Below are 12369 nucleotides of genomic sequence, written 5' to 3'. Positions count from 1 at the left end.
TTCCTGCAGATGGGTAGGAAGAGTAGCATCACTCCAGCTAGAGGTCAGGAGGTCAGGAGGTTGGAAGACGCATCAGTCTGAATCTCAAATAGGGTGCCATAGGGCTCTGGTCTAACGTAGTGCACTATATATGCCCTATTACTATAGACCAGAGCCCTATTCCCTATATAGTACACTACTTTAGACCAGAGCCCTATTCCCTATATATGCCCTACTACTATAGACCAGAGCCCTATTCCCTATATAGTACACTACTTTAGACCAGAGGCCTATTCCCTATATAGTGCACTACTTTAGACCAGAGCCCTATTCCCTATATAGTGCACTACTTTAGACCAGAGCCCTATTCCCTATATAGTGCACTACTTTAGACCAGAGCCCTATTCCCTATATAGTGCACTACTTTAGACCAGAGCCCTATTCCCTATATAGTGCACTACTTTAGACCAGAGCCCTATTCCCTATATAGTGCACTACTTTAGACCAGAGCCCTATTCCCTATATAGTGCACTACTTTAGACCAGAGGCCTATTCCCTATATAGTGCACTACTTTAGACTAGAGCCCTATTCCCTATATAGTGCACTACTTTAGACCAGAGCCCTATTCCCTATGTAGTGCACTACTTTAGACCAGAGCCCTATTCCCTATATAGTGGTACTACTATAGACCAGAGCCCTATTCCCTATGTAGTGCACTACTTTAGACCAGAGCCCTATTCCCTATGTAGTGCACTACTTTAGACCAGAGCCCTATTCCCTATATAGTGCACTACTATAGACCAGAGCCCTATTCCCTATATAGTGGTACTACTATAGACCAGAGCCCTATTCCCTATATAGTGGTACTACTATAGACCAGACCCCTATTCCCTATATAGTGCACTACGTTAGACCAGAGCCCTATTCCCTATGTAGTGCACTACTTTAGACCAGTTGACTACGGGGCTCTGCCTGCTCTCTGGCTGGTTGACACACTTCATAGGGATGCCCTATTCCCTATATAGTGCACTACGATAGACCAGAGCACTATTCCCTATATAGTGCACTACTTTAGACCAGTTGACTACGGGGCTCTGCCTGCTCTCTGGCTGGTTGACACACTTCATAGGGATGCCCTATTCCCTATATAGTGCACTATGTTAGACCAGAGCCCTATTCCCTATATAGTGCACTACGTTAGACCAGAGCCCTATTCCCTATATAGTGCACTACTTTAGACCAGAGCCCTATTCCCTATATAGTGCACTACATTAGACCAGAGGCCTATTCCCTATATAGTGCACTACTTTAGACTAGAGCCCTATTCCCTATATAGTGCACTACTTTAGACCAGAGCCCTATTCCCTATGTAGTGCACTACTTTAGACCAGAGCCCTATTCCCTATATAGTGGTACTACTATAGACCAGAGCCCTATTCCCTATGTAGTGCACTACTTTAGACCAGAGCCCTATTCCCTATGTAGTGCACTACTTTAGACCAGAGCCCTATTCCCTATATAGTGCACTACTATAGACCAGAGCCCTATTCCCTATATAGTGGTACTACTATAGACCAGAGCCCTATTCCCTATATAGTGGTACTACTATAGACCAGACCCCTATTCCCTATATAGTGCACTACGTTAGACCAGAGCCCTATTCCCTATGTAGTGCACTACTTTAGACCAGTTGACTACGGGGCTCTGCCTGCTCTCTGGCTGGTTGACACACTTCATAGGGATGCCCTATTCCCTATATAGTGCACTATGTTAGACCAGAGCCCTATTCCCTATATAGTGCACTACGTTAGACCAGAGCCCTATTCCCTATATAGTGCACTACTTTAGACCAGAGCCCTATTCCCTATATAGTGCACTACGTTAGACCAGAGCCCTATTCCCTATATAGTGCACTACGTTAGACCAGAGCCCTATTCCCTATGTAGTGCACTACTTTAGACCAGTTGACTACGGGGCTCTGCCTGCTCTCTGGCTGGTTGACACACTTCATAGGGATGCCCTATTCCCTATATAGTGCACTACGATAGACCAGAGCCCTATTCCCTATATAGTGCACTACTTTAGACCAGTTGACTACGGGGCTCTGCCTGCTCTCTGGCTGGTTGACACACTTCATAGGGATGCCCTATTCCCTATATAGTGCACTACGATAGACCAGAGCCCTATTCCCTATATAGTGCACTACTTTAGACCAGTTGACTACGGGGTTTTCCATGCTCTCTGGCTGGTTGACACTTCATAGGGATGTGTTGTACATTCAGGTCCTATAATAAGTACTGAAAGCGTATTGTGATGTCTGTAGCATTTCCTCTGTGTGTGACTCATCCCAGGAGAGGTTATATGTGCCAGTCAGACAGATACCCCTCACTAGTAGCAAAGTGAAATATTCACTGTACAGTACAGCTTGTAAATCCCTTCTCATCTACAGTGCATTCAGAAAGTATTCAGACCCCTTGACTTTTACGTGCAGGTCCCAGGGTGCAGGTCCCAGGGTGCAGGTCCCAGGGTGCAGGTCCCAGGGTGCAGGTCCCAGGGTGCAGGGCCCAGCGTGCAGGTCCCAGGGAGCAGGGAGCAGGGCCCAGGGTGCAGGGCCCAGGGTGCAGGTCCCGGGATGCAGGGCCCAGGGTGCAGGGCCCAGGGTGCAGGTCCCATGGCCACATGTTTGTACATTCAACGAGGTATTCTCTCTTGTGATTGAACAGATAGTAGCCTCCTGAACTCCCCAACCCACTTCTTCCTGCATTCAACACATGGAAATGTTGTATTCAAATAGATAAGCATGTACTAAATTACTATGAGGGCTGTTGATGATGACATGATGGGTTTGTTAGTGTTGCAGCAGTTAACTACTATACCTTACTCTGCCACAGCCTCTACTGCACCCTAGTGGCAGGGAGGGAGATTACAGGCAGGATTATTATAGATAAACATGTTCTGTCTCTCCTCTCTCTCTGTCTCTCCTCTCTGTTTCTGTCTCTCCTCTCTCTCTGTCTCTCCTCTCTGTTTCTGTCTCTCCTCTCTGGTCTCTCTCCTCTCTGGTCTCTCTCCTCTCTGGTCTCTCTCCTCTCTGGTCTCTCTCCTCTCTGTCTCTCCTCTCTCTCTGTCTCTCCTCTCTGTTTCTGTCTCTCCTCTCTCTCTGTCTCTCCTCTCTGTTTCTGTCTCTCCTCTCTGTTTCTGTCTCTCCTCTCTCTCTGTCTCTCCTCTCTGTTTCTGTCTCTCCTCTCTCTCTTTCTCTCCTCTCTGTTTCTGTCTCTCCTCTCTGGTCTCTCTCCTCTCTGTTTCTGTCTCTCCTCTCCTCTCTGTCTCTCCTCTCTGTTTCCGTCTCCTCTCTCTCTCTCTCTCCTCTCTGTTTCTGTCTCTCCTCTCTCTCTGTCTCTGTCTCTCCTCTCTGGTCTCTCTCCTCTCTGGTCTCTCTCCTCTCTGTCTCTCTTCTCTCTCTGTCTCTCCTCTCTGTTTCTGTCTCTCCTCTCTCTCTGTCTCTCCTCTCTGTTTCTGTCTCTCCTCTCTGGTCTCTCTCCTCTCTGGTCTCTCTCCTCTCTGTCTCTCTTCTCTCTCTGTCTCTCCTCTCTGTTTCTGTCTCTCCTCTCTCTCTCCTCTCTCTCTGTCTCTCCTCTCTGTTTCTCCTCTGTCTCTCCTCCCTGTCTATCTCTCTATCTCTCTGTCTCTCCTCTCTGTTTCTGTCTCTCCTCTGTCTCTCCTCTCTCTGTCTCTCCTCTCTCTCCTCTCTGTTTCTCCTCTCTCTCTGTCTCTCCTCTCTGTTTCTGTCTCTCCTCTCTCTCTCCTCTCTCTCTGTCTCTCCTCTCTCCTCTCTGTTTCTCCTCTGTCTCTCCTCTCTCTCTGTCTCTCCTCTCTCTCCTCTCTGTTTCTCCTCTGTCTCTCCTCCCTGTCTATCTCTCTATCTCTCCATTCTTCGTATTTCAGTCATTCCCTCGGTTACATCCACTTTGAAGTAAATATGCTCTAGTATTAGGTTACATTTTCAATGCCCAGAACGGTACATGCTTGACTTCCTGTTATTTGCTCAGTGTGTTAGGAAGGCAAACACAGCTGACTGACTGATGGAGTCATTAACTAGAACCCTCAGGGTTGGAACCTGTTAAAGGGTTCTGAATGAAAACGGGCATCTGGCATCCGTTTGTCCAAAACCTTCCTCCAGGCCGCGTGTGTGTGTGTGTGTGTGTGTGTGTGTCTGTGTCTGTGTGTGTGTGTGTGTGTGTGTCTGTGTGTGTGTGTGTGTGTGTTGTCAAACGGTGGACAGAACAGGTGTGGTAGGAGGGTAGATGAAGCCTACGACTACCATCCTGATCAGATGGGGCTTTCTGTAATCCTAGAAGGAGAGGGTTTGCATATCCTGCTCCCTCCCTGCTCCCTCCCTCCCTCACTGCTCCCTCCCTCCCTCACTGCTCCCTCCCTCACTGCTCTCTCCCTCCCTGCTCCCTCCCTCCCTGCTCCCTCCCTCCCTCACTGCTCCCTCCCTCCCTCACTGCTCCCTCCCTCCCTCCCTGCTCCCTCCCTCCCTCCCTCCCTGCTCCCTCCCTCCCTCACTGCTCCCTCCCTCCCTGCTCCCTCCCTCACTGCTCTCTCCCTCCCTGCTCCCTCCCTCCCTGCTCCCTCCCTCCCTCCCTGCTCCCTCCCTCCCTCACTGCTCTCTCCCTCCCTGCTCCCTCCCTCCCTCACTGCTCTCTCCCTCCCTGCTCCCTCCCTCACTGCTCTCTCCCTCACTGCTCTCTCCCTCCCTGCTCTCTCCCTCCCTGCTCCCTCCCTCCCTCCCTGCTCCCTCCCTCCCTCACTGCTCTCTCCCTCCCTGCTCCCTCCCTCCCTCACTGCTCTCTCCCTCACTGCTCTCTCCTCCCTGCTCCCTCCCTCCCTCACTGCTCTCTCCCTCCCTGCTCCCTCCCTCCCTCCCTGCTCCCTCCCTCCCTCACTGCTCTCTCCCTCCCTGCTCCCTCCCTCCCTCCCTGCTCTCTCCCTCCCTCACTGCTCTCTCCCTCCCTGCTCCCTCCCTCCCCTCACTGCTCTCTCCCTCCCTGCTCCCTCCCTCCCTCACTGCTCTCTCCCTCCCTGCTCCCTCCCTCCCTCCCTGCTCTCTCCCTCCCTGCTCCCTCCCTCCCTGCTCCCTCCCTCCCTCCCTGCTCTCTCCCTCCCTGCTCTCTCCCTCCCTGCTCTCTCCCAAGATAAAGCAAAGCGTTACGACACAAACAACAACACAGAGTTACACATGGAATAAACAAACATACAGTCAATAATACAATATAAAATAATAGTGTCTATATACAGTGTGTGGAAATGGCGTGAGGAGGTAAGGCAATAAATAGGCCATGGTAGCAAAGTAATTACAATTTAGGAGATTAACACTGGAGTGATAGATGAACAGATGATGGTGTGCAAGTAGTGGTACTGGTGTGCAAAAGAGCAGAAAAGTATATCAAAACAATATGGGGATGAGGTAGGTGAAAATGGGTGGGCTATTTCCAGTCGGTCAAAAAATGTATTTTTTTGTGTATTTTTTTACACACACACACACACACACACACACACACACACTCACGCTCACACTAGGTGGTTTTTGTGAATCAGCAGGGTTTTTCCTGTCCTCCAGAAAGACTCATTCAGAGAAACCTTGGTTATAAAATAATCTGTGTGTCCCCACAAGGTCAGCTGTGTTGGGTAAAGAACCAAAGATACATTTCCCTCTCGTATGGAAAGTGATCCTGAAAGAGACAGCTCAGCCAAATGCCAAAATTACACATTGGTTTCCTTCAGTGCTCTGCATGGTCATCCTGCTCTATATAGTAGTAAGGACATTTATTCTTCTTGCACTTCTCAGAGTGGAGCAGAGCCGTTGTCAAGGAAGTGAGTTTGTGTTTCTACAGGACCTCTCGCCCTCACCTACCGTCAACCAATCATTTCAATGCGTGGCCGTACAGAGCCCTCCTCATTGTCAGGACATTTGTGAGGCGATGTGGTGCAGAGCTCCGTTTGCCCTCTGAGGAGACACCACTGGGTCATACCCTCCTTACGGAGTCTCTGACCACATTGTCAGATCAAACTTCAATTGGCCCTGACCCTGACGGCAGTCTGTGGACGAGGTGTGACGGGGGTCTGTGGACGAGGTGTGACGGGGGTCTGTGGACGAGGTGTGACGGGGGTCTGTGGACTAGGTGTGACGGCGGTCTGTGGACTAGGTGTGACGGCGGTCTGTGGACGAGGTGTGACGGCGGTCTGTGGGCGAGGTGTGACGGCAGTCTGTGGACATTTTACATTTACATTTAAGTCATTTAGCAGACGCTCTTATCCAGAGCGACTTACAAATTGGTGAATTCACCTTCTGACATCAGTGGAACAGCCACTTTACAATAGTGCATCTAAATCATTTAAGGGGGGTGAGAAGGATTTACTTTATCCTATCCTAGGTATTCCTTGAAGAGGTGGGGTTTCAGGTGTCTCCGGAAGGTGGTGATTGACTCCGCTGTCCTGGCGTCGTGAGGGAGTTTGTTCCACCATTGGGGGCCAGAGCATCGAACAGTTTTGACTGGGCTGAGCGGGAACTGTACTTCCTCAGTGGTAGGGAGGCGAGCAGGCCAGAGGTGGATGAACGCAGTGCCCTTGTTTGGGTGTAGGGCCTGATCAGAGCCTGGAGGTACTGCGGTGCCGTTCCCCTCACAGCTCCGTAGGCAAGCACCATGGTCTTGTAGCGGATGCGAGCTTCAACTGGAAGCCAGTGGAGAGAGCGGAGGAGCGGGGTGACGTGAGAGAACTTGGGAAGGTTGAACACCAGACGGGCTGCGGCGTTCTGGATGAGTTGTAGGGGTTTAATGGCACAGGCAGGGAGCCCAGCCAACAGCGAGTTGCAGTAATCCAGACGGGAGATGACAAGTGCCTGGATTAGGACCTGCGCCGCTTCCTGTGTGAGGCAGCGTCGTACTCTGCGGATGTTGTAGAGCATAAACCTACAGGAACGGGCCACCGCCTTGATGTTAGTTGAGAACGACAGGGTGTTGTCCAGGGTCACGCCAAGGTTCTTAGCGCTCTGGGAGGAGGACACAATGGAGTTGTCAACCGTGATGGCGAGATCATGGAACGGGCAGTCCTTCCCCGGGAGGAAGAGCAGCTCCGTCTTGCCGAGGTTCAGCTTGAGGTGGTGATCCGTCATCCACACTGATATGTCTGCCAGACATGCAGAGATGCGATTCGCCACCTGGTCATCAGAAGGGGGAAAGGAGAAGATTAATTGTGTGTCGTCTGCATAGCAATGATAGGAGAGACCATGTGAGGTTATGACAGAGCCAAGTGACTTGGTGTATAGCGAGAATAGGAGAGGGCCTAGAACAGAGCCCTGGGGGACACCCGTGGTGAGAGCGCGTGGCGAGGAGACAGATTCTCGCCACGCCACCTGGTAGGAGCGATCTGTCAGGTAGGACGCAATCCAAGCGTGGGCCGCGCCGGAGATGCCCAACTCGGAGAGGGTGGAGAGGAGGATCTGATGTTTCACAGTATCGAAGGCAGCCGATAGGTCTAGAAGGATGAGAGCAGAGGAGAGAGAGTTAGCTTTAGCAGTGCGGAGCGCCTCCGTGATACAGAGAAGAGCAGTCTCAGTTGAATGACTAGTCTTGAAACCTGACTGATTTGGATCAAGAAGGTCATTCTGAGAGAGATAGTGGGAGAGCTGGCCAAGGACGGCACGTTCAAGAGTTTTGGAGAGAAAAGAAAGAAGGGATACTGGTCTGTAGTTGTTGACATCGGAGGGGTCGAGTGTAGGTTTTTTCAGAAGGGGTGCAACTCTCGCTCTCTTGAAGACGGAAGGGACGTAGCCAGCGGTCAGGGATGAGTTGATGAGCGAGGTGAGGTAAGGGAGAAGGTCTCCGGAAATGGTCTGGAGAAGAGAGGAGGGGATAGGGTCAAGCGGGCAGGTTGTTGGGCGGCCGGCCGTCACAAAAAAGCGAGATTTCATCTGGAGAGAGAGGGAGAAAGAGGTCAGAGCACAGGGTAGGGCAGTGTGAGCAGAACCAGCGGTGTCGTTTGACTTAGCAAACGAGGATCGGATGTCGTCGACCTTCTTTTCAAAATGGTTGACGAAGTCATCTGCAGAGAGGGAGGAGGGGGGGGGGGGAGGAGGATTCAGGAGGGAGGAGAAGGTGGCAAAGAGCTTCCTAGGGTTAGAGGCAGATGCTTGGAATTTAGAGTGGTAGAAAGTGGCTTTAGCAGCAGAGACAGAGGAGGAAAATGTAGAGAGGAGGGAGTGAAAGGATGCCAGGTCCGCAGGGAGGCGAGTTTTCCTCCATTTCCGCTCGGCTGCCCGGAGCACTGTTCTGTGAGCTCGCAGTGAGTCGTCGAGCCACGGAGCGGGAGGGGAGGACCGAGCCGGCCTGGAGGATAGGGGACATAGAGAGTCAAAGGATGCAGAAAGGGAAGAGAGGAGGGTTGAGGAGGCAGAATCAGGAGATGGAGAAGGTATGAGCAGAGGGAAGAGATGATAGGATGGAAGAGGAGAGAGTAGCGGGGGAGAGAGAGCGAAGGTTGGGACGGCGCGATACCATCCGAGTAGGGGAAGTGTGGGAAGTGTTGGATGAGAGCGAGAGGGAAAAGGATACAAGGTAGTGGTCGGAGACTTGGAGGGGAGTTGCAATGAGGTTAGTGGAAGAACAGCATCTAGTAAAGATGAGGTCGGCGTATTGCCTGCCTTGTGAGTAGGGGGAAGGTGAGAGGGTGAGGTCAAAAGAGGAGAGGAGTGGAAAGAAGGAGGCAGAGAGGAATGAGTCAAAGGTAGACGTGGGGAGGTTAAAGTCGCCCAGGACTGTGAGAGGTGAGCCGTCCTCAGGAAAGGAGCTTATCAAGGCATCAAGCTCATTGATGAACTCTCCGAGGGAACCTGGAGGGCGATAAATGATAAGGATGTTAAGCTTGAAAGGGCTGGTAACTGTGACAGCATGGAATTCAAAGGAGGCGATAGACAGATGGGTAAGGGGAGAAAGAGAGAATGACCACTTGGGAGAGATGAGGATCCCGGTGCCACCACCCCGCTGACCAGAAGCTCTCGGGGTGTGCGAGAACACGTGGGCGGACGAAGAGAGAGCAGTAGGAGTAGCAGTGTTATCTGTGGTGATCCATGTTTCCGTCAGTGCCAAGAAGTCGAGGGACTGGAGGGAGGCATAGGCTGAGATGAACTCTGCCTTGTTGGCCGCAGATCGGCAGTTCCAGAGGCTACCGGAGACCTGGAACTCCACGTGGGTCGTGCGCGCTGGGACCACCAGATTAGGGTGGCCGCGGCCACGCGGTGTGGAGCGTTTGTATGGTCTGTGCAGAGAGGAGAGAACAGGGATAGATAGACACATAGTTGACAGGCTACAGAAGAGGCTACGCTAATGCAAAGGAGATTGGAATGACAAGTGGACTACACGTCTCAAATGTTCAGAAAGTTAAGCTTACGTAGCAAGAATCTTATTGACTAAAATGATTGAAATGATACAGTACTGCTGGAGTAGGCTAGCTGGCAGTGGCTGCGTTGTTGACTTTGTAGGCTAGCTGGCAGTGGCTGCGTTGTTGACACTACACTAATCAAGTCATTCCGTCGAGTGTAATAGTTTCTACAGTGCTGCTATTCGGGGGCTAGCTGGCTAGCTAGCAGTGTTGAGGTGTGACAGCAGTCTGGATCATACCATCTCTCCTCTCTCTGAAACATCTCTCCCTGTGTGTGTGAGAGAGACTGTGTGGTGTGTGTGTGTGTGTGTGTGTGTGTGTGTGTGTGTGTGTGTGTGTGTGTGTGTGTGTGTGTGTGTGTGTGTGTGTGTGTGAGAGAGAGAGAGACATTGTTGTGTGTGTGTGTGTGTGAGACCGTGTTTTGTGTGTGTGTGTACATTTGTGTTCATGACAGGGTATTGCGTTTGTTTAGTTGGCACCCCAAGAATCATTCTGGGAAATGTATCACTGCTCTATTTCCATAGTAACTGCCAGTTTTGAAATTAACCCTTTACCCACCCGGCTACCTGTTCCCCATCAAACACCAGTCATACCAGCACATCCCTGACTCATCTAGCTAGACCCAGGCCCTGTAGCAGACTCGTCTAGCTAGACCCAGGCCCTGTAGCTGACTCATCTAGCTAGACCCAGGTCCTGTAGCAGACTCATCTAGCTATACCCAGGTCCTGTAGCAGACTCACCTGCTGATGCTGATGTATCTGTTGATGAAGCTAGCTGTATCTGTTCATGATGCTAGCTGTATCAGTTGATGAAGCTAGCTGTATCTGTTGATGATGCTAGTTGTATCTGTTGATGAAGCTAGCTGTATCTGTTGATGATGCTAGTTGTATCTGTTGATGAAGCTCGCTGTATCTGTTCATGATTATAGCTGTATCTGTTGATGAAGCTACCTGTATCTGTTGATGAAGCTCGCTGTATCTGTTGATGAAGCTCGCTGTATCAGTTGATGAAGCTCGCTGTATCAGTTGATGAAGCTCGCTGTATCAGTTGATGAAGCTTGCTGTATCAGTTGATGAAGCTAGCTGTATCAGTTGATGAAGCTAGCTGTATCAGTTGATGAAGCTAGCTGTATCTGTTGATGAAGCTCGCTGTATCAGTTGATGAAGCTCGCTGTATCAGTTGATGAAGCTCGCTGTATCAGTTGATGAAGCTCGCTGTATCAGTTGATGAAGCTCGCTGTATCAGTTGATGAAGCTCGCTGTATCAGTTGATGAAGCTCGCTGTATCAGTTGATGAAACTAGCTGTATCTGTTGATGAAGCTCGCTGTATCTGTTGTTGAAGCTACCTGTATCTGTTCATGATGCTAGTTGTATCTGTTGACGAAGCTAGATGTATCTGTTGACGAAGCTAGCTGTATCTGTTGACGAAGCTAGCTGTATCTGTTGACGAAGCTAGCTGTATCTGTTGACGAAGCTAGCTGTATCTGTTGATGAAGCTAGCTGTATCTGTTGATGAAGCTAGCTGTATCTGTTCATGAAGCTAGCTGTATCTGTTCATGATGCTAGTTGTATCAGTTGAATGAGCTAGCTGTATCTGTTCATGATGCTAGCTGTATCTGTTGATGAAGCTAGCTGTATCTGTTGATGATGCTAGTTGTATCTGTTCATGATGCTAGCTGTATCTGTTCATGATGCTAGCTGTATCTGTTGATGATGCTAGTTGTATCTGTTGATGAAGCTAGCTGTATCTGTTCATGATGCTAGCTGTATCAGTTGATGAAGCTAGCTGTATCTGTTGATGATGCTAGTTGTATCTGTTGATGAAGCTAGCTGTATCTGTTGATGATGCTAGTTGTATCTGTTGATGAAGCTAGCTGTATCTGTTGATGAAGCTAGCTGTATCTGTTGATGAAGCTCTCTGTATCTGTTGATGAAGCTCTCTGTATCTGTTGATGAAGCTCTCTGTATCTGTTGATGAAGCTCGCTGTATCTGTTGATGAAGCTCGCTGTATCTGTTGATGAAGCTCGCTGTATCTGTTGATGAAGCCAGCTGTATCTGTTCATGATGCTAGCTGTATCTGTTCATGATGCTAGTTGTATCTGTAGTTGAAGCTCACTGTATCTGTTGATGATGCCAGCTGTATCTGTTCATGATGCTAGCTGTATCTGTTCATGATGCTAGTTGTATCTGTTGATGAAGCTAGCTGTATCTGTTGAACAAGCTAGTTGTATCAGTTGATGATGCTAGTTGTATCTGTTGATGACGCTCACTGTATCTGTTGATGAAGCTCGCTGTATCTGTTGATGAAGCTCGCTGTATCTGTTGATGAAGCTCGCTGTATCAGTTGATGATGCTAGTTGTATCAGTTGATGATGCTAGTTGTATCTGTTGATGAAGCTCGCTGTATCTGTGTGGTATTCAAGTCCTTCTGACACACACCTTGTCTATTTGCTGATGGTTCTGCACATGTAGTGCTTTACTAGTTCACTCAAATTAATTTGGGAAGTAATGCATAATGAAACTGTGTATTACTGTGTTTTGTTGTATTCCGGGGCTTGAGAGAATATTGTTGTGTGTGTTTGTATGGAGTTGCATGAAGAGTGTTTATGTGTATTACTGAGTCTCTCTCTCTCCCCCAGCTAAGGACCGTGAGGCGGGGCAGTGTCAACTGGACTCAGAAGTTCTGCCTAAAGTGGCCCGCATGACCGTCTCAGGGAAGAAACAGACCATGGGCTTTGACGTGCCGAGGTACAGCACACACACACACACACACACACACACACACACACACACACACACACACACACACACACACACACACACACACACACACACACTATGTTCATCAGCTTTTCTCTGGGGCAGACTGGAGAGATAACGACTATAGTAGTTGGGGATGTGAACAGTTGGGGAAGGGAACAGGAACAGTTGGGGAAGGGAACAGGAACAG

At 49.8% G+C, this 12369-nt stretch overlaps 1 protein-coding gene across 1 annotated transcript in view; it reads left to right on the top strand.

The window, feature by feature from the left end:
- Positions 1-12369, top strand: part of LOC135505681 (HBS1-like protein) — an 82256-nt gene that overhangs the window by 27968 nt on the left and 41919 nt on the right. Inside the window, exon 5 of the mRNA XM_064924724.1 lies at positions 12059-12167. Within this exon, the coding sequence (XP_064780796.1) occupies positions 12059-12167 (109 nt within the window). The remainder of the gene's footprint in view (positions 1-12058; positions 12168-12369) is intronic.

This window comes from Oncorhynchus masou, chromosome 19 (genome assembly GCF_036934945.1).
Source record: "Oncorhynchus masou masou isolate Uvic2021 chromosome 19, UVic_Omas_1.1, whole genome shotgun sequence".
NCBI lineage: Eukaryota > Metazoa > Chordata > Actinopteri > Salmoniformes > Salmonidae > Oncorhynchus > Oncorhynchus masou.
The sequence above is the reverse complement of the archived record's forward strand: the minus strand, read 5'-3'. Positions and strand labels throughout refer to the sequence as shown.